The sequence below is a fragment of the Ascidiella aspersa genome, chromosome 4 (assembly GCF_963924565.1).
Source record: "Ascidiella aspersa chromosome 4, kaAscAspe10.2, whole genome shotgun sequence".
Lineage (NCBI taxonomy): Eukaryota > Metazoa > Chordata > Ascidiacea > Phlebobranchia > Ascidiidae > Ascidiella > Ascidiella aspersa.
The window spans coordinates 15,319,523-15,346,705 of record NC_139450.1 but is presented as its reverse complement, the minus strand read 5'-3'; the positions used below and the strand labels follow the sequence as shown (position 1 = coordinate 15,346,705).

General features: G+C 37.0%; 2 protein-coding genes across 3 annotated transcripts; both read right to left on the bottom strand.

Moving 5' to 3' along the window:
- Positions 1-81: 81 nt before the first annotated feature.
- LOC146148135 (collagen alpha-6(VI) chain-like) lies at positions 82-20,313 on the bottom strand. The gene is made up of 33 exons (XM_083386903.1): positions 20,132-20,313; positions 19,957-20,039; positions 18,768-19,417; positions 18,294-18,447; positions 16,804-16,915; positions 16,492-16,610; positions 15,941-16,091; positions 14,530-14,787; positions 13,490-13,614; positions 12,801-13,038; positions 12,450-12,590; positions 11,915-12,105; positions 10,742-10,834; positions 10,221-10,380; positions 9,215-9,383; positions 8,797-8,974; positions 8,449-8,580; positions 7,993-8,101; positions 7,402-7,589; positions 6,902-7,111; positions 6,213-6,378; positions 6,023-6,067; positions 5,709-5,841; positions 5,427-5,600; positions 4,473-4,692; positions 4,179-4,274; positions 2,785-3,195; positions 2,641-2,694; positions 2,003-2,158; positions 1,520-1,580; positions 885-1,079; positions 497-669; positions 82-236 (listed from the first exon to the last, which is right to left on the bottom strand). Exons 1-33 carry the CDS (start codon positions 20,226-20,228, stop codon positions 108-110), a joined length of 5,571 nt encoding a protein of 1,856 aa, XP_083243029.1. The 5' UTR covers positions 20,229-20,313; the 3' UTR covers positions 82-107.
- Positions 20,314-22,046: 1,733 nt separating this feature from the next.
- Positions 22,047-27,183, bottom strand: LOC146148134 (uncharacterized). 2 transcript variants are annotated; one of them, XM_083387659.1, is made up of 5 exons: positions 26,878-27,176; positions 24,779-24,931; positions 23,614-23,697; positions 22,989-23,108; positions 22,047-22,773 (listed from the first exon to the last, which is right to left on the bottom strand). In XM_083387659.1, exons 1-5 carry the CDS (start codon positions 26,903-26,905, stop codon positions 22,715-22,717), a joined length of 444 nt encoding a protein of 147 aa, XP_083243785.1. In that variant the 5' UTR covers positions 26,906-27,176; the 3' UTR covers positions 22,047-22,714. The 2 variants fall into 2 exon arrangements, with proteins under 2 accessions (XP_083243785.1, XP_083243786.1); XM_083387660.1 differs by lacking the exon at positions 23,614-23,697 and having other exon boundaries at positions 26,878-27,183.

Sequence of the window (27,183 nt, the reverse complement as noted above, 5' to 3'; positions counted from 1 at the left end):
AATAAAATGTTTTGGACATCCCTAAATGTGAGAATGTAAATTGTAAAAAGTATTCATGCTTGTTAAGTTGCTCTTTTCATTTGTCTGTTTGCCGCATGGTATGCGTGTTAACCTTTCTTGTCGCGTTCAGAAGCACGACCAACGAAACTGGAAGCATAGCCGGTTTTCTCTAGCAGACCGTAAACTGTGCGGTAGCAATAACTTTCATCACAGGTTCCAGTGAGACCATTTGGACCCTATGGAGAAAGTAACCTTTTGTTATAACTTGAACTGTCCAATCCGGTAAAAAAATATCGCGTTTGTGCGTCTGACGTGTTTAAATACCTGATTTAAATATTACACATAAGGAAGTAATCACAGTTACTATTTTACGCACTGAAGAGCACTGTTATTGTATTTTGTACAAAAAAAGTATTTCTTAATAAAACACCAAAGGTTATAATTTTTTAATATTTAAAAAGCGTCAACATGTACACCGCTATAATCGTTTATTTACCCTATATCCACGTGCTCCAGGTTTTCCCCTCAAACCGCGGGGCCCCTTAGGTCCAATTGTTCCTGGCTTTCCATGAACAGTGGCGCCAGGATGTCCCCGATCGCCTTGTGGTCCAACCGGTCCCACTAGCCCAACGCCGGTTGCGCCCTTGTCTCCCTTGTCACCGTGAGTTCCTATTCACCATTATGCGTTACATTATAATAATTTGAACTGATGCCAACGTTAAGCGGTAACGATACTGCAACCTACTTGGTTAGAAAGTGGAAAAAAATAGTTATAATTTTCCCTTTAAATACATTTTAAAAGAGGCAGGCATTGATACAAAGCACTTAGACGTGACAGCATAAAATAACAAATATTTTTTAACCAGCAGTTAATAAAAACTTACCTCTTTTACCGCGCAATCCGGAATTACCCTGAATGCCTTGGGGACCTCGATCTCCAGTTGGTCCTATTGGCCCAACTGGGCCAGGATCGCCAGGGAATCCGCGGGGTCCGGGTTGTCCTGGTGAACCACGTGGCCCAGCGTTCTGCCGTACCGTTCCACTCTCCATAATCCGCATGATCGTGCGTGGCATCTCACCTTTTGATATACAGTTTACGGAACCATTTTTCGCATTATTATTTATTACATGAGCCGACAATTAACATTTGACATAATTAAAAACTTTTAGTAAGTACGTTTTTACAACTGCTGTTGTTATTTTAAGAACCACGGATAATAATTAATCGAATATGTGTTTTTTTATTGGTGTGATACTTTAGATTTGCTTGTAACTCTGCCACTGGCGTATCATTTTGGGCTGAATGAACAAATTGAACATGCAATAACTGACGACTTTCACCACGCAATTTGTTAAGTAACAATCGTGATACCTTTATGTTTTATTATGTTGTGCAACTATATAGTTTAAAAAAGTATACTATAGGCAGGACTATATGGAAACGATACAACATCGCGTTACTGAGTATTGCTGATTGCACATTGCAGTTTGTCGATATGTTATATAGTGAGACTAATACCTGCCAATATTTCGTTGATGATCTCGCGAACTATTTGCCGAACTCTGTTTTCCGATACTCCCTACATAAAATAAAATATTAACACGGGTCGAAAACAATTTTAGACGATTTATTTTGTTCAAATAATTTTTGTAAATATCATAGAAACGGCAAACATGAATTGTTACCAAATTTAGTGTAAAACTTGTTTGTTGGTATTTGCGGAAACGTGACATGTTTAGGTAAAACGTATAGGCCTTAAAAGGTGATGTTTTTTTATAAACAAATGGATAATAACATATGTATTTCGAAAGCCTGTCGAATATAATAAAACCTTTAAAACAATTACGTACTTTACAAAACTTAAACTGATAAAATGAATAGAGACACCATTAAAGTGCCTCCCAAGGGTGTAGGTAATATCTATATGAGGTTTTTAAGCAATAGAGTCCAGCGTATAAACCAGACATATTGTAGTGTTTTTAAAACTGTAGGTTTTCTTACTCGTCTTAATCCTTTAATTGCCACAGTATTTCCGCTTATTCCATGCCTTCCCACTTCTCCCTTTTCTCCTTTCTGACCTTTGGTGCTGGAATCACCATCACCCCTACCGGGTGAATCCCCGGGTACGCCCGGTGGTCCAGGGGGTCCTATCTCTCCCTGAGATGAAAATTGTACAACAAGACAAACATGTCAAAACCACAACACAGTGAAACTCCGTCTATCTTATATCACATTTATTTTTAACAAATCATGCTCCACTCAATATATGAAGCAATAACATATAATGTGTGGTTATAGGCACTACCAAGGGGAATGTCTCAAATGCAAAAACCCACCGCCAAAACTCACTCTAAAGCTATTTTCTTTCGAATACCATTCTTTAAATCACTTAAATTGTTTTATGTCATTTTATTCTTTAACTTGAGATACGGGGCTCAAAATTGGATATGTGCAATAAACCACAACATATCAAAAGCTTCGCACTTTATATTGTTAATACTAACTAATTATATAGCCTATAAATTGTTATGTTATTGGAATTTCCATACAGCCTTTAGGCGACCTTAACCTTTTTTAGCTCAAACAGCAACGTGGTGACTCTTGCATACACTGAATTCTGTCTAGTTTAAACTTCTTACCACAAATCCTTTCTCTCCCCTGAATCCAGGCAATCCCATGGTACCGCTTTCACCCTGCAAAAAGTTTATGGTAAAAACTACCTAACACAAGATTAAACACAAAAGCTGTGAGGAATTTCTCTTTTACAAACAAGTCCATCTCACTTTTTCTCCTGGTAAACCCACAGGTCCACTCGGTCCAGGTAATCCGGGGACACCAGGTTTGCCAGAAAGGCCATCTATCCCATTTGACCCATCTGGCCCGGTTGGACCAACTGGCCCCGTTGGACCTGGAGGTCCAAGGCCACCAGGTCGACCATCGGGCCCTTGTGGCCCTGGTGGCCCTGGTGGTCCTGGAGGTCCTGGAGGTCCTGGAGGTCCTGGAGGTCCTGCTGGTTTTGGGGCATCTGGGGGATTTGGTTCTGCTGACGTTTCGCCTCCTGGCGTCTGAAGAGATCTGGTTGTAAAACGAATAATTTCCTCGGGGCGACCCGCCCCTTCGGCTTGTTTTCTTGTTGTTGTCCTGACCGGTGGTTTTTGAGTTACAACCGCTATCGTCGAAAGCTGTGCTGTGCACTGTAACACATGATTTTGTCAATATATTATGTGACGATCGAACCGTTGAAAGTGCATTTCGCTTCTTGAGTAATGGTACCCTGGCCAGAATATTTCCAAAGGTAAATGACCCTGGTACATAAATTTACGTTTCCTACAAAGCTTATCTCTGCTCATTTGTAAAACCAACTCTAATTAATTAAAAATGAAATTCTAAACAGTATTACAATTGGCTGTATAAATTATAAATGCATTTAAAAACGAAATTTTTGATAAAGCAAATAAAATAATTGCAAATGATAGGCTAACAAACTTCATAACATCAAAAACAGTAAACCAAAATGTTTTTACCCTAAATGACAGTTGTTCGCAAAATGGCGCCGCGAGACTTTGCCAGGGGCGCTGTGAAAGCACGTTTAAAGTGGTTTAGTTTTTCGCGGTTATCCCTTTTCGCATATTAAGTGTTATCGTCTATTGTATTGCAATGCTTTTCAACCTTATTTCAAGTTAGGTTACACTTTTCCTATTAAAAACTTAAACATCTAAAAAATTAAAATCGGAACACCATGTTCGGGAAGAAACTGACGAACGACCAACACGCACGCGCCTACTGTACTGTATTTGTAAGTTAGCTCACGATTCTTGTGTTTGAAACAACAAACATTCATTGATTTTAAACATGGATTGGTTTTCTTTCTTTGCTGTAAATTTATTGTTATTATGCCACATTCTTATTTTCTTGCGACGTAGAATTACTCGTATATAATCAGATGCCTACATTTTAAGGCCCATTGTGCAAAGCTAATAAGTGTTTGCAGCAGATGTTGTTCCGCAGATTTTTGTGTGCCTATAGTATCACTCGAAGTTAATTAAAAGAGTTTTTAATATTACTTAAAATTTGCACATTTCGAATTTATTACGGCGCCGCGAGTGTTGGTAAGTTTTTAAAGAGCGCCGTCAACAAAAAAGTTGGTGATCGCTGCTAAAGGATAAAAAATTCTTACCCTGGGATTTTTGTAGTTACTCATCTTGCAACAAAGTTCGGGAGTTTCGTGATTGTCGCCCATGTGACACTTCATTGTTAAATCTTGTAGAGCAAACTGAACGAAGAGATTAAAATTAAAGCTCGTATAGTTTTAAACATATAACACATAATTTGCCAAAGAAAAAACGAACAACGTAACCTGTGAATAAAAAGTTTTCTGAGTTGTTTAAAAACTAAAAAAAAAATTACTGGTTATTCGTTTTTAATACTGTATTTAGTTTTTCGGTAACGACGGCAACAGACTTAAATTTACCACTGGATTCTTTCCACCTCTCAGTGGTGAACCGATGAACACTTCGCCTTTTAAAGAAAATAGATCTCTGCGAGCCGAAGCCAATTCGAACGATCCTATTTGTTGACAATCGAGAAAAACCACAACACGGTATCTTCCGACCCTGAGCTCTATCTGGTGCCAGTTGCTGTCGAAGAGCGATGAAATGCCATCTCGAACCTCCACTTCTGCAGATCCATACCTGATTGCAACAACACATGCAATTTAAAATAATTGCAAATGCTAGCCCTGCCACTTCATGAAATGAAAAATTAAAAAACATATTAAGAAATTCTAAATTTCACTCCTTTTTTGCGACATTACGAAACTCTTTTAAAGAAACCAGTATACTAGTTAACACAAAACTAACATAGAAAAGCTGTTTTCCATAATCGCCTTAAATTTTACAAATACTGCCTGATTCGTCATTTGCCGTTTCGCTTCTAGTGCTTTTTTTCTTATTAGGGGTGATAATTAAAAAGAAAGTTTTTTATTATCTCGGCCGGGGGTGTTACTAATATTAGGTTTTTGGTTGGTGCAGGGAAAAAATCAGTTTTTTTGTGGAATATTAGTTTTGGCGGTAGCAGTGGGCCCTATATATTTCGACTCATATTTGTTTTCTTGAAGAAACAAGTCAGGGGAAACACACAATATGTAGCAAACCAAAAATCCAAACTGAAATATGTCACATTTAAAATTAACCCTAGTAAATATAACCCTATTAATAACGGACGAATGATATTCATAAACCACCCAGAAAAAGTAACCCCAACATAGTAAAATATATAATAAACGCAAGGCCTAGTATTAGTTAAGCTTTTCGTTGGCAAGGTGAAAAGCGCTTTTCCGTTGTTTAAAGTAAATATTAATATTAATTTATGTCATATAACATTTTTAAGGACTGTTACGTTGCCTTGGCTAATACACCATCTCTACCTTAATATCTTTAATAGCTTTTGTGATCCAAAAAGAGATACGCTAAACTCAATTTGGCCGCGCTGGTTTGTAATCTTCAACAACTGCCAGTTGCTAGCTTTAGCAGTAGCTTTCTTCATTCGAATTATGCTCACAATGGAGAAATGGCTCGGAAGCATGCTGTAAAATATGGACCTGCAATAAATTTTGAAGAATTTTAAATACTTTTTCTTATGACAATCATCGTGTTATGGTTAGCTCAAACAACAGAACTTATACAAGTATTAAAGGTTTAAAAATTACATTTTGCTCATTTTTAACTTGCTTCTTCGTCCGTTAATTTTGTACGCAATTAATCCTGGTTTGCTGCCTTTTTGTCGTTTTACCCCTTTTGTTGGCAATGATCCTAGCCGGAAGGACTCCATGAGATCGACACCTGGCACACAATTTGTGGTGAGCGGATTGTAAGTAACGCAAACTTGTAACATCTAAAATAGGAATATTAAAATCCACGATCTTTAAGAGTTGTAAGTCTCAGCTTAGCGTACAACAATGTTTTAAACACGAAACATGCTGTTAATTGTATTAGTTTGTTGCTATAACCACAAATACCATACCATAAATAAAATTTCCATCCCTACGCATGGTCGGGCATTGCGAATCTAAAAACACAAAATGTAATAACCGTAAAACGTAATACTAAAATAGCCAGTATACGATGTATACCAGAAAACATAAAGAAGTATTATTTTAATTACATGATTTTGATTTCACAGCTTTATACACAGATAAAACAATTAAAGGCACCTCTGCATATTCTGTGCACTAAACGTGAACGAAGCTTCTCAATATTCTGATAATTGTCTACGAACATCGTATGCTCGCCAATGGGTTTGCTTGACAATTCTTCAAGCTCTGACAACTTGGCTTTACCCACTCCGATACCAAAGACTTTTATTCCAAGTGAGTGTGCCTGACGAATACAGCATGAAAAATTAAAACAAAGTTTCGAGGGAAATTTTATCGCCAGTAATTCCCGAAAATAATCATATATGTAATCTCTTAACTTTATAATAGCACATATAGCTTTGTGAAAAACTTTCTGAGCTGTAAAACGTTAGTTGTTCAATATAGATTATTCAGTATTTTGTTTTTAATACTAAAATTAGTCAAAAAGGAGATATATCAAGCTGGTCACAATTCAGATTCTTGAAGCAATTTAAGCTCTCACGTAACCGATATTGAGGTGGTTTATTTTGTATTTTCACCTATATGCAAATTTAGTTTTAATTTTTGTTATTATTATTCTATTTCTACGCACTGGCAACTAAAAAAGGATTAAATGTAAGCGAGTTCATTCTACAATACAATTAAACCCAGTAAAATATAGGGTAGCAACATATTTAAGGTAATAACTTCAAAGTGTAATAAAACATTGTGGCGGTGCAATTAAAATAATACCTATAAAACATAAAAAAGTATCAAATTTGCTTTACACGGTCTGCTTCTTGTTGAATCAACATCGAATCTTGCGCCTTGCCGTCTGTGATCAACAGCGCCACCTTGAGTACGTTGGGACGACCGCCGCGTGCCTCTGAAAATCCGTGATCCGCAACAAACTGAAGAGCCTTCGAAGTCATCGTGTTGCCAGTACAATGCTCGACACGCATGATTGCGTCATGTAGTTCAGATGCAGTGTCGTAATCCTTTCAGTTTAACAGAAATTAATATAAAAGTAACTTGGCCTAATCAGTAGGCCTAGGTATCAAGCCTAATCGGTATGCCTACATAGTACATATATTATTGAATCTTAGCATTGAGAATTTTAAAATATATAGTTTGCATAAACAAGAATTTCATATAGAAATATAAAAATACAGTTAAATTAAAAAAAAATATTTTGCAATAAAGCATGTCGCTATACAATTTGTAAACGTCTCATAACTTAGGAATAACCATACGGAATATTTTGAGTGTTATGCGCCACAGCTCATACCTTTAGATTAAATTCCACAGTTGGTGAGTTTCCGTATTGAATAAGACCAACACGCACGTCGGTTGCTCCGATGTCGAAACTGTCGGTGAGGTTGGTCATGAACCATTTAACAGACTGAAAGTCTTCAGGAGACACGGAAGACGATCCATCGATGAGAAACAGAACATCCACCGCTCTCATTCGACACTCTGTATGTGACTTAAATATTTTAAACAGACCAAAGAATGATATATTTTACTGTCGAATACACTAGGTTTTCGTATGTTTTTACAACTGCAAAGCAATTTATTAAGGTATGTAATTATGCATACAAAAAATAGGTTTTCGCCCACTGCTCTCATTCGGCACTCTGTACGTAAATTAAATTGACAAAACTGGCCAAAAATGACATAATTTACTGTCGAACCCTCAATTGTTTCCTATGTTGTTTCAATTGCAAAGCGATTTATGAAGGTATGTATACAAAAACTATAAGGTTTTCTGAGGCTGGTTTTATGTTTTTGTTTTCCAATACGAAACGAATGCACAATAAAACCATGTAATTTTATCTCATTGCCTAAAGCGATGTGTTTCATATGACAGCCATTCTACCTGGTGCAACAACCGAGCAAATTCTTCTTGAAAGCGATTTATCGACTTTACGCAAATCCTGGCCACGCTTGACCGCGTAAAAAAATGATGCCGGTGGAGCCGAAACGATCTGCAAAACAAGTGTGGGCAGCACAATGTAAAGTTTTCAACCGTAAATAGTTGTTGTTAGCTATATATAACGCAAATCCGCAGCGATTGCTAATGTAAAACTGCTTCTGCAAATAGATATGAAGTTGTTATATGCTACGTTCCTCAGATTCACTTAATATTTAGTTCTATAGTAACAAACTTTAGTCACTTTAAATTTACAAAAATAGTAAACGTCTTTTGTCGCTCAATTCTGTTAGAACAGACAAAGGGGGTACATAAATATTGATCAGTGAATCGCCTAATACTTTGATGCAAAACATTCCGCCTTCTTTTAAGAGTGTCGGCACGCCGTACAGTTAATGTTACCTGTCGTATTTGAGTAAAGTTGACGCGACGTCCAACGCTCAGCGCGAAAACAAACGTGCCGTCATGCATGAGTTCTGTCGCCGGAAACACTACGCTGTCGAGCGACGTAGATGCCGTTACTACCACGACAACCTGTGGGAAATTAAGTGTATGGTTGAAGTTACCCGTCCCGAGCGTCAGGAGTAATTTTATGCCTGATCGATTACCAGCTTTAAAAAATGGCTACTAACTAAAAATACAACAGAAGTGAAGCTTCGATGAATATTAGATAACATTAATTGTAGGTTTAAAAATAAGGCAGGAATATTTCTTTTGAAAAGTAATACAGGAATATTTCTTTTGAAGGACCTTGGGCACGTTAGCTCTTGACCCGTATGTATCGTTGACGATACGAGATCGAACGTCGGTAAGAGCTGATCCGAGCATACAAGGAGGGTGGGCTAAAGAATGATGGACAGGCTTCAGCTGATCGATGGCCTCCTGTAGTGACATAGTGCTGTTGTGCGCCAGAAAGTCGAAATCCCACCTACAAAGTTTTTCGTAGAGTGTTTTGCTGTTTTCTCTCGTGAAATTAATTATAGAAACTATAGAAGACTATGCTGCTATAACTTAGCCTGGAATTTACTGCATCGTAGTTTAGGCGCGTAACCGATAAGCGAAATTGTGCAAAGTTTGGGTGTACGTGTGTGGTACATAAGTAAGAAGCCCTACACTGAACTTTTTTGTCGATTTTTCTTTCTTCGCACGATCTTAACAGTTGTCCTACCTTGTTTCGTTGTCAAATTGGGCAATCGCAACCTTAATGTTGTAAGGTCCGATGGCAAACGAAGACACCAACGAGGATATGAAGTTCTTCGCAAGCTTAAACCACTTCGATCGCTTTCCAACAGAGGAATCAAGCATCACTACCAAGTCTAATTCCGCACTGGGACAAACTGGAATAAAAAATGAATTAAAGAAAAGCAATACAAACAACAAAAAAACCTTGTAAATAGCCTATGCGTTTTTTACACTGTTGAAGCGTTTATAGAGGTTGCGCTTATATAATGAAAATGTTTTTATAAGTCTGGATTTTTTGTTGTGCGTTGTTTCGTTTAAAAAAACTAAAAAAAAAACTTTCGCTGTGTTTCAATCACAGTTTTCGATGGTAATTAGTCAATTTTTCTCTTCAAAATAGGCTAGGCCTGTGTTCCGTTTTCTCTGTTAGTATAACCTAACTGGTCCCTAGCGATTTTTCCGAAGTACTTATTATATTTTAAAAGCGGCTACATTTTACACTTGTTTGGTCTTTTATGGTGGTAGTTTTTAAACAAATATATAAAGATAATAGTCTTTAAACCAATATTTAATACCGATGTTGTTTCAAACTGCTATAGTTTACAAGGTAAAATTTGTTAAGATATTTTAAAAAAATTAAGAAACTGTAGGACAATTAGAAAACAAAACTCTTATTAATTAAACTCGAAAACGTTATAATGTTGAAACATTTCAAAGTTTCGACTTTCCAAAGTTAAATTTCTGTTTGTTTATGTGAAAAATAATGCCGTATTATGAATACCATTTAGCACACGATATAAAGATTGCTCGACGAAATATATAAAAACGTAAGTTGTCTTGTCCGTTTGTAGTTTGTGTGCTTTTTTTGTGAGTTAGTATTAGGAAGGACACAATTGCAAAAGTAAAGATTTTAAAATTGTCAGTGTTCTTACTGTACGTGTACTGCAGACGTGGCCAATTTTTTTTTCATGCACTAGTTTTGCACAACTACTCACTTAAGCGATTTCGATTCCAACCCTCTGAGCAAATCTTGGTTGCAAGTTCCTTTTTGATGGAGTTGATTGCGTCAAAGTTGCTCACTTTGTATACGTAATTGTCATCGGGGTTGGACGCAATTATTTCCAGCTGTGGGAGCGATGCTTCACCCACACCAATCTTTAAATTCCATAAATCTTTATTTCTTTGAATTATAGACAGGGGAAATAGGCAACCACTATTATTCGGCCGTTTTTAGATTAGGCCAACTACTACTTTATAAGGTCGTGTGAGCAACTCTAGAAATAATGATCAAAGTTTTGTTTGCTTGCTTGAGAAAAGATTAGTCATAAAAGCTGTTATGCTTACGCATAGTGTTTGGGTCGCAAAGATATTGGAAAACACTGGTTTACTGGTATGAGTTTAATCAACATATATGCATAAAACTACGGTTTATATTCATCCACTAAAGATCTTTTTACAGCGAGATAAATATATATGCAAGTCAGAACAAGAAATCAGTTTCGACAATGCAAATTACCGAGAAAGTTTTCGTGTCTGACATCTTATGCATGGCGTTGGCTGCTTCTAAAATCGAATCCTGAGAAACGCCATCCGTCATCACTATGAGAACCTAAATAAATATACGAATTTTAGTGTGCATGGTTGTTTGGGCTTATGGATTTTACACTTCTGTTGAAATTTCAGTAAGCCGCTCTCGCATGAGATGTATAAACTTCGTCTTAATTTGTTGATTGGTTCGGCCGTTTATAATTTGCTCTTGATTAGGTTTTAGATTTTTACCGGCCTATTTTTTTTATGACGTTGTTGTTACTGTGAATTGAAACAGTTTTCATTCGACAGTGCTAAGTTTTATAAAAAAACAATTCATTTTAAAAGCGGGTATACCTAACCCTACGAAGAATGCAACAAACAAATCCCTGTTACTCAATTTATGGAGTAGCGACATAATTTGTTTGTGATTCTAAAACTTGTATGGATTTTTGAGGTAAAGGAAGAAAACTGCTCTTATTTATAGTAAATAAACAGAAGTGTTTAAAAAAATGATGACATTGATTTGGTGCAGGTACTTCATCGCTCTTTGTTAGGCACATATTCTAGTTACTAGGTGTGCATCTTTTTGGGGTGGGCCATACATTTTTTTAGAAAAGAGGTCACAGTGTTCCGTCAAACGTGACGTCCAAAACAAAAAATCTACAAAACACTTGTTCTCAAGGCAACTCGTTAAGTCATACGGCGCAACATAAGAAAGTTCATTTGAGTACACGCACGTGGATAGTAAAAATTGGTAAAATTATAGTTCAGGCCTCAGGGAGGCATATGGCCATTCGTCGTAAGGGAGAAAGAGTACCACTCATTTAAAATTTTGCGCCTCTAGTGCGTCCAACCATTCAGCATTCCAAAAGAGCGCTGGATAGAAGTACATTTGCAGCTCTGCAGGGCGGCACGAAGTGTAATTGGCTCAATAAATCAGCAATATCATACGAAATAAATATTTACAAGTTATGTATATGCCTATTTTATCAGTAACGTATTAATGATTCCTTAAAGCAAATCACTACAATTTTGATTTAAACGAATATGTTAGACTTGATACGTATAAATGCTTAATAGGTTTTTTTGTCAATAAAATAAGCTTTGAAAATATATTATTCTTTAATTGAAGAGTCTAAAAACAAACTAGAAAAGATACCTTGTTAACTCCGTCCCTGGAACCAGCTTGGGGAACAAGACTATTCTTTCTGGTGAAATTAAGCGCTAGTCCTATACTTGTTCGTCCCGTTTTGTATCCGACGTTTTGAACAGCTGCGCGAACAGCCGAGTTCGAAAAATACTCGGACATGTGAAACTCCGTGTTTGGATTGTGACTGTATTGGTCGAAGCCTGCCAAGTTTATAGAAAAGTCGTCGTTATCTTTGTTACTGGAAAACACATAGAAACTAACAAGATACTGTGGTCATACATATTTCATATATAGCCTAATATCACCCAACTAAATCTAATTCAAATTTACCTTCCTATTTGCATTTAATCTATAATATACTATAACTTGTTTAAACTTTCCACAGTAAAGATTAATTGTTTAATATATATATTGGAGCTTATATATGGCATAATATGTTTTTTGATGAAAATGGAAACATTTCTATCTACTTAGTACAATGAAAGCAGTACAAGGCAACTGCTTATCTGTAGCTTAGCTTTTGATTGTAGGTTTGTAAACTTGCCTACTCGTGTCGTATGAAAGCCAACGTCGAACGATGCGATAAGGGATTGAGCCCAGTCTTTGACCTTGTCAAAGTTGACGGAATTGATGCTGGTCGAACCGTCGACTAAGAACTGCACATCCAGTTCGGTGTTCACACAAACTGAACGCAAAAAAAAACCTTTGCGGTAATATAAAGCGGTTTATAAAACACGATATATTTCACGGGTAGTATCAGAGCTAATTTCACCAGACGAAAATTTCACCGGATGTATCAGCGCATCGTTTGCCGACCCCTTTTTATTGTTTTCGAATTTAATATTAATTTGGTTAATCAGCGTATTTTTAATCCAAACACTTTTATTCTACCCACCTGTTTGTAATTGTTCGCATGTTATCTTTACCACTTCTGACGTGGTGTCCGGTAGGTCGATAACACCATTTTCAACGTTGATGACGTCTTCTGGTGATGACGCAATGTTATGCAATTCTACCAGATTTTCGAAAGATCCCAAGCTGACAACTATTACTCTAACTTTGTTAGCAGCAAGTAGCCGAACAACGTCGTCGAAATTATCCGAGGAATTTTCATCTGTTAGCAGCACGATAAGCTACAAAAATAAATATGCTTATTATAAATAATAGAACTGCTAGCCAAACACTTGTATTGGATCAGCGTCTGTACGAGAAAATGTTTATCAAAATTTGCAATGCCAAAAACAAACAAGTTAATTGCATTAAATGCTGCGTCTTCTTCATTTGTTTGTTTTGAATGGTCTACTGTATAGGTTATATTTACGAAAATATTTATTTTTAACTCACATTTCTATAAAATGACTATTGGTTTAGCACTCAATCCTATTGTGAAAACACAAAGCTCTTTTTTTAAGTTGTTAATGGGTTAAAACGCATGATGGAGTACAAGCGATTTACCAAACTACATAATATTGCTCTAATGCAGCCCACCCATACGGCTTCAAAGCTTGCTTGTTCGGAAACCTTTCTAAGTAAAGACAAGGATGAAGCCCTAATGTGCCGACAGACGATTAACTTTAATATTACCTTTCTGGCATTTGTTCGCTGTTGTTCAACCAAGCGCCTCACAGTTGCATTCAACGCTAACCCAACCATCGCCGGGGTTCCAGGAAGTATTGTGTCGATTTTATCAACGCGGGTAAGGATATTGGCTGTGGAACGAAATACATTTTGCATTGGTAATAAACGGGAGGGAAAGGTAGAATGTCTCAAAAGGTTCTTAAACGTTAGCATGTGGTAGAACCTATGATTGTTACTAGATTTGATGGCTTTAGTTCAACCTGCAATAGCACACAAAATCCCACTACTGGTATTTTTCCTCGCCCTTTAAGTAGACGGGCTTAGCTTTTACGAGTCTATCTTAACGTCTGGCACCCGCTATTAAACATGGACCAACGATCCGCTGACAGCCTTATAGGGAACCCAAGAAGAGCGGAGACCAGACAAAAATGCTGTTGGCAAATGGCAATTCAATACGACTTAATGGCCAAATGTCGCCAATGGATTACAACCGTAAAGGTTAAATACCGGATGTTTAAACACTACAGTTATGCGATTCCGCAATGAAAAACGTCTGTGAGTTTATTTCGTTTGTTTTACTGTGAAAGTATAACGTTTTTCCAAACTATCGAGAAAATTGTTTTAGAACTGAACAGCATATAAACTCTTGCTACCAGGTATCGTAATAATAATAAAAAACAGCTTCTCCTCTAGTAATTGTAATTGTTAACCAACGTTTCGGCAACCTAATTCACTGAATAGTATGTTTTAGTTCATATTTTTAGTATACGATTTTTTGAGTTCTCAAATTCAGGATCAAGTCGTGCCCATTACAGCAATTGACCACGCTTTATTATAACCGAATAGACTCGATAATACTGTAAGTCCTCTGAGGTGAGCATGAATATCTATAGTGTGAAAGTGTTTTTTTTTGGTCACTGTACTTGTGCCTGTAACCTAACAATAAAAAAATCTAACAAAGAAAAAATCCGAAATTGTCGTTAAAAGTTTAAGTCGTCTGATCTAAATGATCGCCACGTAATAAAATCTCACTAGTAGACGTCAACCTTTGCTATTTTTCGCTTCGGAGAACGGAATTGCGTCGTGGACGGACTCGCCGAACGTGGAGACGGCGAAACGCGCGTAGTGTTGTCCGACGAAGAAACTGTCAATGATGCGTTTTATCCAAGTCTTTATCAGGGCGTTGGTGAACACGACGTCATACTGTCGCATCACCAGGGCGTCTTCGTCGTCAGAGTTCGCTTCGCCGTTTGGGATCGAGGCGTGAACCAGGAAGTTGAGGTCGATTACGGACAACGGACACTCTGGCAAAACCAAGTCGAATACTGGTATACTTTTTGCAAAAAGAACAGTTAAACAAAAGCAAACGTTTGCTTGGATTTTCACGTTAAAAATTTTAAGTTAAGAGAATATATAATTTAACTGCTAGGTTTGTAAGTTCGGTAAACCTTGCAGCGCTATATAGGACAGGGAACTTAAATCACAAACCGATCAGCCAAGTTTTCGATTCACTTATACTTACGGAAACATTGGTAGCTGAATGGATAAATTTTACTTCATTGATAAGATAATCAATTTAAACATACGGCACTTATATTTGCACGGAAGTAGAATGTTAGAGACATAAATGTTTGCTGAATATGTTACATTAATAATAGCACGATACAAGTTACATTATGATTTGGTGCGATAAGCAATGAGTCTGGCGGTTCTAATACTATAAGGGTGCACAGGAACTAATCAGTAAAATAATCTTTAATTAAACAAGTAAGCTGTAAACCTATGTATTTCAATTTATTGAACCTCAAATTTTTCCTTGTTTAAACGAAAACAAAGGGTGGGCAGCAGATAACAACTAATATTTAAGTGGTCCGTGCTTGAAAAGTTAAACACTGGCGTAAGATTCAACGATTCTTCAGACCCGTTCTAAGCAAGGTCCAGCCTATTATATCGCTCAGAAACACAATAGGAAAAAACTGAAGGTCTATACCGCCTAGATTGAGTTTAACCACTTTGACGAATCTGCTTTTGTTTGAGACAAATATTTGCCAAGAAGATAATTTTTTCACCGCGGTCTCCCACGTTGCCGACAAATAACAAGTCAACAAAGCCCATAAAGAAGAAAACGCAGTTGACTTTTGCTCAAATTGTATCACAGGAAATTACCAGCAACTGTTATTATTGTATTTTCCGTAATTAACTTCTTTTCCAAAGAAATATAACACGCCAAAATTGCTTTTAGGTGTTTATGCTCACTGTTATTTGAACACAATAAAGAATATCTGAGAATACTTTAAATATTTTAACCAATGTGGTACAACAATCTGCGACTCACATGGAATCGACGAACGGCTATTATATGGATAAAGTTGCTTTGTAGAGTCAGAAAGTTTGGCTTTGTGTACCTTTATAACAATAAAAACGCACTAAGTTGGATCTGAAGCAAAAGGTACTAACTTGGATGAATTAAGTTGCATATGTTTTTTATCAACATGCTCATCGTGGTCATCAATTCGCTAAATTTGTTCACTGAAATCACGTGATGCGACGGTGGCTTTGAAGCGATTGTCTTTAACTTGGCTTTGGTCACTCCGCTGCCAACTCCTACCTTTTCGGACATATGAACAGTATTTTATAAAAAGAACAAATATTTTATACATAATAAGTTTACACAAAGAAAAATGTTAAAGATGAAAAAGTATCCATTGAACTGTTAAAACACCAGTGCACAATAATTTAGGAGAAAATATGTTTGAAACTGTAAAATATATTGAATTTGACAAATGATGTGTCGATCGTTCTACAAAATTACCCGGAATAGTCGATAAAGAAATTATACAGCGTTCAGTTGAACAAATTATGCAACCAATTATATTCTAGCATTGTTTCCCCGTACAATTAGCTTCAAAATGACACCTGACGATGTCCCGCCATCAAACATATATTTTAAATTGAAGAAGGAATATATCTGAACAAGTATTAGCTTTGGTTTACCAATTCATGCTTACCGCAAAAACTTCGGCTCCAGTAAAACGCAACATGTCGACGGCTTCAAACCAAAGTTGTCGATTGTCGGACCCACCATTTGTCACGAAAATCACCACTTGGTGGAAGTCCTCGCGCATTCCTGTATGATAAAATCATTCTGAGTGATAATATTAACCTTGAAGCAAACTTACACTTGGTATGTTGGACTATTCTAAAGTCTAAAACTTTTTACTGCAAAAACAAGTTTGGGATTTTAAAGATAAATTGTAAGCTATGATAAAAAGTAAAAGTGTTTCGTCCGGCATGTTATGCGTTAAAGAATTATAACTAACCATAATACGGAGAAAGTGTATGACGGACAACGAAGTTTATCCCAGGAATCGCTTCTGCTTCACCGCCGATCTGTTGAATTGACCCCACGGCTTGTATCACGCTTTGCTTTGTCTGTTAGAAGGAAGTTAAGTGTTGTCTAAATTTGTCTATAGTGGCTAAATGCGATAAAAGCTATTCCCACCAAGCCATTGACGTCAAATCACCTATCAATAACTTTGGGTACTTAGGCTCCCCTTAAAACAATTGAATATACCTTAAAAATAATGCAGATTTCAATTCCCGCGTATAAATTTTGTTACATATATTTTCTAAAAATTTACCGCAGAATTAGTCAATCGTCTATTAAGCATTATTTTGTATAACGTGCAGAAAACTTTTTACCACTTTTATACACTTTCATACACTTTTCAGCCATCAGAAGCCATACTCTGTATCCTTTCGTGTTTGTTGTTTAATTTATGTAGGCTATAACTTTACTACGGCTGTCCACAACTGCCACGACGAAGCTTTTTCTCGCCTCATATAAAGAACGCCCGCAACAATCGTCACAGTTTGCCGAAATTTTATATGTTTTGACACCTTTTTTTATTCCGCCGAACATCTTTGCAAATGAAGTCAGCCAAATATATTTGAAATCAGGCTGACAGAATGGTCTATCTGTCACCTAACATTTTGAGAGGTCGCCTAATGTCATACTGTTTATTTTACTGGCTTATCGCATTAATTCATTTTAGAAAGGGTAACTACAATTGGCGATTCTGGTTTGTGCCAAGTTTTCAGCGAACATAAACAACATGGTAAGCAAACCGCTCAAATTATATACAATTTTTTTCAAGCTGTTGAACAATTTTACCAAATGTAAGTGTCAAAAACACACGCAAATTATAACAACTTCGACTTGCCAATTCAGCAAAATACCTGCCTAGCAAATAAAATAATGCAATGCTTTGGGTATAGTTTTAGTGATCCGTTACAAAAGTTTACAGTGATATCATAAATAGCAAGGATGTGTCTCGTTGAAATTAAACTGAGTTTACCATTAACAGGTATTTCCGCAAAGGTGCAATACTCAACACTTTCATCGTTCTTTTTAAGGAATGAGAGTATTACATACGTAAGGTTAAATATACTTACTACGCATATAAATCACCATATTAAAGGTTATTTTTGACGTCGTTTTAGCGCAAAAAAATTGAACACCCCTGTGAAATACAAAAGTAAGCGTCTATGCATCACGCCGTTCTGCGGGATCACAAGTTGTCAAAGGATCCTTACGATTGCAATATATATATAGGTTTTAGCTGATAATGCGGGAAGCACAGATTTTTTGTGCATCTAGAAAATCTATGTCATATCATAGACCTTCGTTTCCAAACTTTAACATTAATCATAATTTAGATTGTCGTCTTGAATAAAATATCCAAGATAATAAAAAATATATTTCCGATTAGATGAACTGTTTACGTGAGCACGGAAAACAACGAAATACCTGAAAGGTGCCCAAGTCAAATTCCGATCTCACGTCCCCTCCATATTGTACCACCGACACTCTGGTTCCATTTCCTTCAATGTCGAACATCTCAACCATTGCAATAATCCAGCTGAGCATCCATTGAAAGTCATCACTGCTAACGCCGTCAGATCTAAAACAAAATCGCGCGAAACCTATTAGTTTATTAAAGTATCACAATCACCCTTAAGTGTTGATAATAATTATATTTGTTGATAATAGTTGGGTAATATACTATGCTCCAAGCAATGCATACTAACGAATTACAATTTAAAACATTGCATAGCCAATGTGTTAGTTTCCCTGTGGTCGTCTACTTGTAAAGGGAAGATAAGTTGCGTATGCCGAAAAATTAAACAGGTTTGCCAAAAGGTTTAAGGTAACAATACATTTATTGGAGAAAATATCGCCCTTCTTCCACCTAACCGGCAACAACAGCAACGCATATCTCACCCGTCGACCAGAAACACCATGTCGTGTCCTGCTTGAGGGCAGTCGTGGAACGCGGCGCCGCACACTGCCCGAGCCACTTGGTTGTCAATGTCCAGCAGCTCCGAGATTCTCAGCAAACTGAACAGGTCACCGACGAGGCTGCTATTCAGCGAGGCGGCTCCCCGCTCGCCCAACCCAATGCCGATAATCGAAACTGGCTGGCTGCTTTCCACAGGGCTTTGGGAGAAGCACGAGAGATATTCCGGTATCATATCTGCAGAGCGACCGGACGATATGAGGACGATGACTTTGGGCACTGGGCGGCGTCCGTCCACGTCGCTCGCACCATCCCTTTGCAACCCGAAGATTTTGTCGCAGACGTAGGATAGCGCGTTGCCTACGCGCCTGTACCCGCCAACGGCCGGCGCCTTCTTGACCATGGACAGGATCTCGGACTTGTTGCGCAACGAATGCTGGTCGTTGGTCATTATGAGGTCGGGAAGGACGCCGTCGGCAACCGATTGCGGCTGGTCTTCCAGTGAGTCAAAAAAGCCGCCGGACACTTGTGAGAGCCTATTAAGCGGCACAGCGTCGCTTCCGTACATCACAACCGAGGGGCGCACCGTGGCTGAAGTTACATCGAAAGCGTCGATGACACGCGACACGAAACTCTAAGAATTTGCATTCCGCTGTCAGGATTCGGTATTTCGCAAATATATGATTCGGACGACCGTGGCCGTTATAGACGAGTACTGGTCTAACAACATTGAACAGAAGTGACACCGTTTCGCTTTGAGACATACATAATTTATTTTCCCAATTAGTGAAATGGATATTTGAATTATCGTGTATTAATTAATAACGACTCGATTTTGCCGAGTTACAGAAAGTGGCGATATTTGTGACTAATTTTTGGTATAGCCAACTTAAACTTAGTTGTATTGTTCGTGCACTAAGTCACAATAAGACAATTAAATTGTATTTAAACTTTAAGTTAGTAACTATATAACGCCCGACGCCAGTGTCAGACAACCTCCGACTGTCTTTCATTTTATCTCACACTGAAAAATAAACAAATATTCCACGTCAATTAGTTTCCTGTCAAAATATCAAAGTTAGCAAAATTAAGAAATGGTTTGCAAACAGAAAAACGCAACATTGGGAAAGTCGGAATTGTACTTGCGCAAGAATTTTCAAACAGGCAACAAACTTTGTATTTTCGCAAGTTAGATGAAGAAACTCCGGATGAAGAATCAATAAGAAAAGCCACGTCCAGAGATGAAGTTCTACAATCTAAAAGACAAGTTATTTCATTTTTATGCAGTTAGCTTTGGGATATTTTAGAAATCATTGTAATTTAGCAAATATTTTGCTTATTTGTTTACCTGTTGGAAGGCGGGAAACAAACCCTTCAACGCAAGAAATCAAAAAGCATACTCCGGCTAACCAGAACACTCTGTTGAAATGGTTTGCACTCTTCATTGTTTTTGTTTTTGCTTAGGTTCCCATCTTCTTTCAGGAAACTTCGGTTTATCAGTTTATTATCCCAGTTCTTTTTATTTACATGTAGAACTATGGCTATGCGAAATAAATTAACAGTTTAGCGGGCGACTGAGATTACAAGACGTGCTTTGGAATGGCCCAAAATGAACAACAATCACATTCAAATTCCTGAAGAACCTCAGGGCAAAACGAGGCACCGCTCGCGTGAAGTGTTGGGTGATTGGGGTCATGGGTTTGCTATTGATGCACAGTTACAAGAATAGTATAAAACCATTTGTCGTAAATGTATTGTTCGAAATTAACTAGTCGCGTTACATTTTCCTACATTTAAAAAATGTAGCTTAACACTTTCAGCAGTACAAGATATAACTTAACACTTATAACAATGAGGCGCGTTTTAGGGTGCACTAGTTTTTGTTATAATAATATTCCCTAGCCTAGCGCTAACAATTTTATATTAATTTGAAACTAATGGTTTAAAACATTTAGCCACTACCTCACGTCTAGTTAAAGTGTTCTAGCGTCGAAAGCAAGTAATGCATTAAATCTCTATCTCTAGAATTTTTTGGTTCCACCATAAAAACTAACGTATTGATAAAACAGTAGGCTTAGCTTATAGTAAACACTAGTTGTAAATGCTCCGCTCAGCCTATGCGCTTATACGCTAAATGCGCGCTGTTCATCGCTTACTTTTTACGGCTGAGTGCCTTCAGTTCTCCGAGTGGAAATCGAAATAGAAGGGGCGCCACTGGTTTATAACTCCCAGCCATGGGCGAGTGTGCAGCGGTTGGCAACAATCGCTTCACTGGAAGAGTCAACACGACAAATGTGTTTTCTATTGTCGGCCAATGTTTGCCGTTTATAACGCCAGACGTCAAATGTCAGACATGCCTTACTTTCACAGAAAGTGGATTATAGGCGCCCACAAGAAATGGTCCCGAACAGCGAGTACGTATCCTAATACTAAGTTTTACCTTAACAAAAATGCACTATTCGAAAAATCGTACCGAATTACCTTGACAGTACAGTTTGTGAATGTAATCAGAAATATCTTTAAAAGTCCTCTATGTAGGCTGTCAAACTGTTCGCTCCTAAAGGTTTGATTGATGCCAAGGTTAATAAGTAACTAAAAAGCACTTCAAAAATTGCATGAAATTCAAAGGACAACGAGGTGTCTCGTCTGCTGGAGTGGAAACAGTATTTTTGAACATTCTATCTAAGTAGCAACAAATCAAATATACTGGCTATAATTTGACGCTGTTTCTTTTCCTTAAATTTAGCACCGATGTTGTCTGGCGTACACTTAAACCTACCAAACCTTTATTTGAAAACCTAACTGGCAATTATACCAGGTCATATTAAGCTAAACATGTTTAAAGAATGGATGAGCATAAAAATATACAAAATCTAGTTTTTAGGCATAAGAAAGGTCTAATACACGGAATGCCTTTATGCTAATATATTTAAATTTTCTCCTGAATTCTCCTGAGGTCTCCTGAATGCTTCATGGCATTCTAACAGCCTAATATATATCATGTTTTAATCTAATCAACATGAGTCTTAACATTACCTTCTGTTGTAATTGCTATGGCGAGCATTCCGTCCCCTTTCAATAAACCGAGGCCTATAGGTATCCTTGCAGCTACGCAAACATACTGTGTTTGCCTATTAAATCTAATACACATTGACTCTGCGGTGACAGTTTGGTTTCAACCAACCACCACCTGTTTCTGTGGTATTTCGTCTAGTCATGTACATTACAGATAGTAAGTGGCATTCGCAATTCACAGCTTTGTTCAACGCAAAATGTATATAATGCATAAAAAATCACAGTAAATGCCAACCATCTTTAACTGGTAAAAAATAACGAAATGACACACAAAAACAGAATATAGGTACGACTAAAAAACGTTAGTACCGCGTTGTGCCGCTATGGAGTTGAAACTACAATTAAACACTTAAACGAGCTTCCCAAGGAAGTGAAACAACGTATCTCAACGTCGACAACAATAATACTACCTGCAAAGCAAGGATATCTACAAATTTAATAAGATGGAGTATTACGACCAAGACATAATAATAACTACAACGAAATTAAATATTCAGTTCACGCTAAAATCGTAACAACGTCATCAGTGGAAATCAGTAATTAATGTGAAATCGTGGTTTTTACTTTAATGATGACTTTCAATTTTTGAGTATACGTTTCACTATATTTCACTAAGAATGGAAACATGTTTCGTTTCGTCCGTCTATGCAGGTTAAGAATGAACAAGAACTGACGCCACTATAATAATTTCCATATACAAACGTGCATATTGATGAACACATGTAATTAGGATACAACGGCAACGTACAACCAGAATAGACAATTCTGGATCGTTTGTGTTTTCCTCGTACGAACACGTACCCCCCGCGTTCATCTCAGCTTTCATTGTACATTTCTTACGATCGACGTCATCAGTTCACGAGTGCATTTGGTGGTTGATCGCTTCCTGGTATGTGGGCAACCTTTCTCTAGAACCTTATAACAAGGCGAACATAGTTAAGTCTTATAGTTCGGAGAAAGTGCAGACATATTACGATCAAGTACATGATCGTTGAATGAACAGTAAAAAAGTAAAATTACCGCGTCATACTCAAAAAAAGACAACACCCTGATTCGAATTCAACAATTTTACAAACTCCTTTGACATTTTTTTTTCGGCAAAAGTAACACTCGTAAAGCATTCCATATACCTGAAATGTTACTAGTTTCTGTTGATCCGTTGCTGACGCCGGTGTAGAAACTGGCCAGAGATGGCGCTGTTGGCGTGGCAAGCGATTGTGACGATGTTGAAGGAATGGCGTGGTAATCGTCTAAATCATATGAATTTTAAAATAATGATGTCTGACACCTCTTTTTTTCATTTTTCTACCGATACCGATACCCGATATTTTGTTAAGAAATATAGAGCCGTTCAATTCGATACCAAATTACTTTATTAATGTGGTTAAATGCAGACACTCAGATAGTTAATTGAGACAGCTAGTAAAATTTGGTATAAAACACTGCCTTGAAATCCATTGCCGACATGGCAACAGCACTTTAGGATCCGATCGGTATCGATCCACCCTCATTGGGCAATTCCAAAATAAATTATTATAAATTTTTAGGATTCGTAAGCATTAACATTATAGTACAAACAACAGTATATGTGTCAGCATCATTTTCAGTTAAATAGTGTCATTATATACTTTTACACATCAGGCAACGCACAAATCCATATGGATGAAACATCTATATAAAAAGCAGACTTTAAAAAGACCGTTGATTAAAACTATATCGGATATATGCAATTAAAAATATATTATTTATGTTTACTTAGCAGTGGATTTAAAGGAATTTGGCTGCCTGCTCTCTGCTCCCCTCTGTCGGCATGCAGGCGTCCAGATTCACTTCCATCGACTGTGCAAAAATGTTTCAAAGTTTTACATTTCTGTAACTGATTAATGTTACCTGATGTGCCCAGTCAAACGTCTTTACCATATGTCATTAGATTGAGTCGTCAATCTTAGTCATGGGCCTCAAGATGGATGAGAAAAGTAAAAAATATAAATGTTAACTTTAAAACTTTGAACATTTTTTAACGTATATTGCAAGATCTAGCATTCCAGAAAAATCGCAACCTATTAAAATTAAATGATTGGTAAAATGCGCTGTAGCATAGTGCTTTATATTGCAATTTTCCAAAACTGTTATATTGGTGATAGTTGCAATGTCAATGATGCTATGAAAAAAAAAATTCTGTTTTAATTTTCCAGATTTATATTTTCAAATTACATTGCTTTTGTAGGTTAATTAAAAGTTAAACCTGTATTTTACTAAACTATGCAATAATCGGAAAGAAATTTAATGTCAGTTTTGTCACTTCTCAGGGAGATATTTGTTGTGGCTTCATTGATAAAATTTTGTTTAAAAAGCTGCTTTGTGGCCCAAGGATCTTCGTATCCCTTGATGCTCAATCCCCGGTTGGGAAAACTTGAAAAAGTATATTGACCCGGAATATGTCCAAAAGTGTGCAAACAATAAAATTCACAGGAGATAGCTACAGACAGTGTTTTTTAAGGTGTTTTGGGGGACCGAAACGGTTGGACTTGTAACTTTTTGGTATTTAAATGAAACACTTGCGGTCTCTTAAAACTACTTAGCGTTCACCCAAACCAAACCTTAAAAATAAACCTGGCTACAGATGCTAACTAACATGGCAAAAATTTAACTTTGAAGTAGACCATATGTTTTAAACATGGCCTCGTGCAGTTCTGGATCTGCCCTTGGCCATACTTCAAATTTGATTTGTACGTGGATGTAAATGTATGAAATAATTCTAGGGGTTAGTTCTAACGCTCTGAAAAAATATCTTTTTATCGAGGTTGATTGCTGGAGGTGTATATGCATTTCGAAAACAATGTTTACATAGCCAAGTCACCGTTAGTATCCTAGTCAACTATTTCGCATTAACCAACACTTTGATTTATTATTTCCTTACCATTCGGGGAGGCATTAATGAATGGGTTTAGTGTCCTCCTTTGTTCTCGCTGTTCTGCCAGCTTTGGTAGACAAAGTCGCTGCCATATGCAGTAAGAAGCGAAACTGACCAGAAGAATTAACGCCAAAGCGATCAGCAGAAATATCAAAATTTCTAAAATAAAAAAATCAGGGTACTTTGCATCGCAATGTTCTCATTCGATACTTAATAATGTAAGCGTAAACCTTGTCGCAACAACTTTCGTTCACCTAAATTAGGAGAGCACCACAGATAGACTGTAGTGTTTTGACGTATACAGCGGGGGTATCAAACTTTAGTCTTACTGAGGGTCACACGAGATAATTTGGTTACGTCACCGGTCCGTATCATAATTAAAAAAACTACCTTAATTTACAGAGTACATTTGCCTGAAGACGTTTAGTAGCATTCATAAATACAAATAGCATAGAGTCGCCACTCGCATAAAAGTCATCATTTAGCAAAAAACTGGAAATGTAACGATTTTTACATCGCGTTTGGATATATTTTGACTTTGAAACGAGAAATATTTTGGTTTTTTAACATTTGTCAAAAAGAAGCAAATCCACTAAAAGACAGATTTATTAATCATCAAACGTGATATGGGCCGCAGGCGCAAAAAGTGTAAATATGACGAGTACCGCATCGTATCTGCAAAGGGCGGAAGTGGTCGAGAAGTTTGACACAGTTGGATTAGACCGATATTGTCAATTTAAAAAAGGCTATCAGGTGAAGAAATTGGTTATTGGTAATATTAGCACATGGCAATAGTGGTGAAAATATGCCAATGTGATTATTGCTGCTTAAAAAATCCGAGATTTTCGGTGTACAGGCCTGAAACGGATACACAGACGCACAAATCGAGCACTTGCCAAAAACAAAGGTCTCGCGGGCCGGAAATAATGGTTCTATAGGGGCAAAATGTCTGCCTTATTTTAAAATTTTCATGAATTTATTGCGATATTTAATCCGTCTTAATTCCTGTTTCTTTGATTAAGAAAATAACTTTTATCTGAGAATTAGTTTTTTAAATGACTTCCTGAACTCAATGTTTAATTGCAAATGGGTACTCGATATTGTTAAAGGTATTTTTATTTCGGTAAAGAACTTCAAAATTCGACTTCTGTCCGCGGTTTTATAAGTTGCGCTATATCAGCCTATTGTTTAAGCTGCGGACCGTAATGCGAAAAATACCAGAGGTTTCAACCGAGGGGGAATTCTGCCCTGGGAAAAAATTCGAAGTTTCAAGGAAGAAATTAGGAAATCGTTTTTTGTGTTTTTTGATCGTCGGTATTTGTATTAATGGTGCAAAATCTAGTTTTTAATTTTTTTTAAATATTTTGCTATAGGATAAGCGCCATCCTCTCACTTGGCCTATGACTTTTAGATAAACTAAAATTCCATTTAGCTGTGCTATTTTTCCCTAACATGAACATTTGAAATTATTATTACAAAACTCTACCAGTTGAATATGATAAAACATTCACATTTCTTATTTCTGATTCAAGATGAGTTTTAGTGGTCTGCGAAAAATACCTCTAAACATATAGTTTTCTACAAATAAACCTATACAGTTTTTTAAATGTTTTAATTTACCGAGTTGCATTTTTCTGCTAGATGAGCTTATAAGTAGGCTATATATACGCAAAATCCAAATAGTCTCCCAGATTATAATCTAATATATTCGACCCTTTGCAGAATGTTTGTGCGAAATAAATTTATTCATTTAACATTAACTTTGCTCAGTTAAAATATATTGGATATTCTTCTAACAAAAAAGTGTAATGGTTATCACCTTAAAACGATTGTTAAAATATGCAGTTAAAAACGGCAATTAAATTAAGTAAAGTTCGAAAATATGCCTGGGGCTGTGCGTTGTCGGCATTCTTTAGCTCATTTAAACAAAGAATTGGCGCTGTTACTGGTGATACACTGAGTTGTGTAATTTGTCATTGACCAACAATTACAAATCCTGTTGAAGTTATTGGCTAGTATTAATTTACTTTTAAAAGTTAAGTTTTAGGTCTGAAGGCTATCATTTATCAACTGACCGCTAAGCCAGCCGCGTTGCGTTTGCTTACCTTTTTGCGACTCCGTCAGATTAATCATGATTACTGTGTGAACAAAGTGTTCTACCAAGACAATCTGAATCTTGACGACACAAAAGCAAACCTTGTTGTGGATCCTGGTAGCCTAAGCAATCTTCGGCATACACTTACTGCTTACAATCAATCAACATGTTGCATACTGCAAACGGACCTTTAAACTGTTAGCATGCATTTGACAAGTCACGTCTAAAACAAGAAAAAGTATATTGCAATGTGGCTGCTAAGCGATGTACCAGGCAGTTGCACCTGTAACAAATGTATACCTGCGGAAAACAACGG

Coding starts and splice junctions, on each gene's coding strand:
- LOC146148135 (XM_083386903.1), bottom strand. CDS start 20,228: ATGAAGAGTGCAAACCATTTCAACAGAGTGTTCTGGTTAGCCGGAGTA. Junction 16,916..18,293: donor TTGACTTGGGCACCTTTCAG/GTATTTCGTTGT, acceptor TCCTTCTAACAG/ACAAAGCAAAGCGTGATACA. Junction 10,835..11,914: donor CCAGGGACGGAGTTAACAAG/GTATCTTTTCTA, acceptor ATATTTATTTAG/GTTCTCATAGTGATGACGGA.
- LOC146148134 (XM_083387659.1), bottom strand. CDS start 26,905: ATGATTAATCTGACGGAGTCGCAAAAAG. Junction 24,932..26,877: donor TCTGACGGAGTCGCAAAAAG/GTAAGCAAACGC, acceptor TTTTTATTTTAG/AAATTTTGATATTTCTGCTG. Junction 23,109..23,613: donor TCCTTTAAATCCACTGCTAA/GTAAACATAAAT, acceptor CATATGATTTAG/ACGATTACCACGCCATTCCT.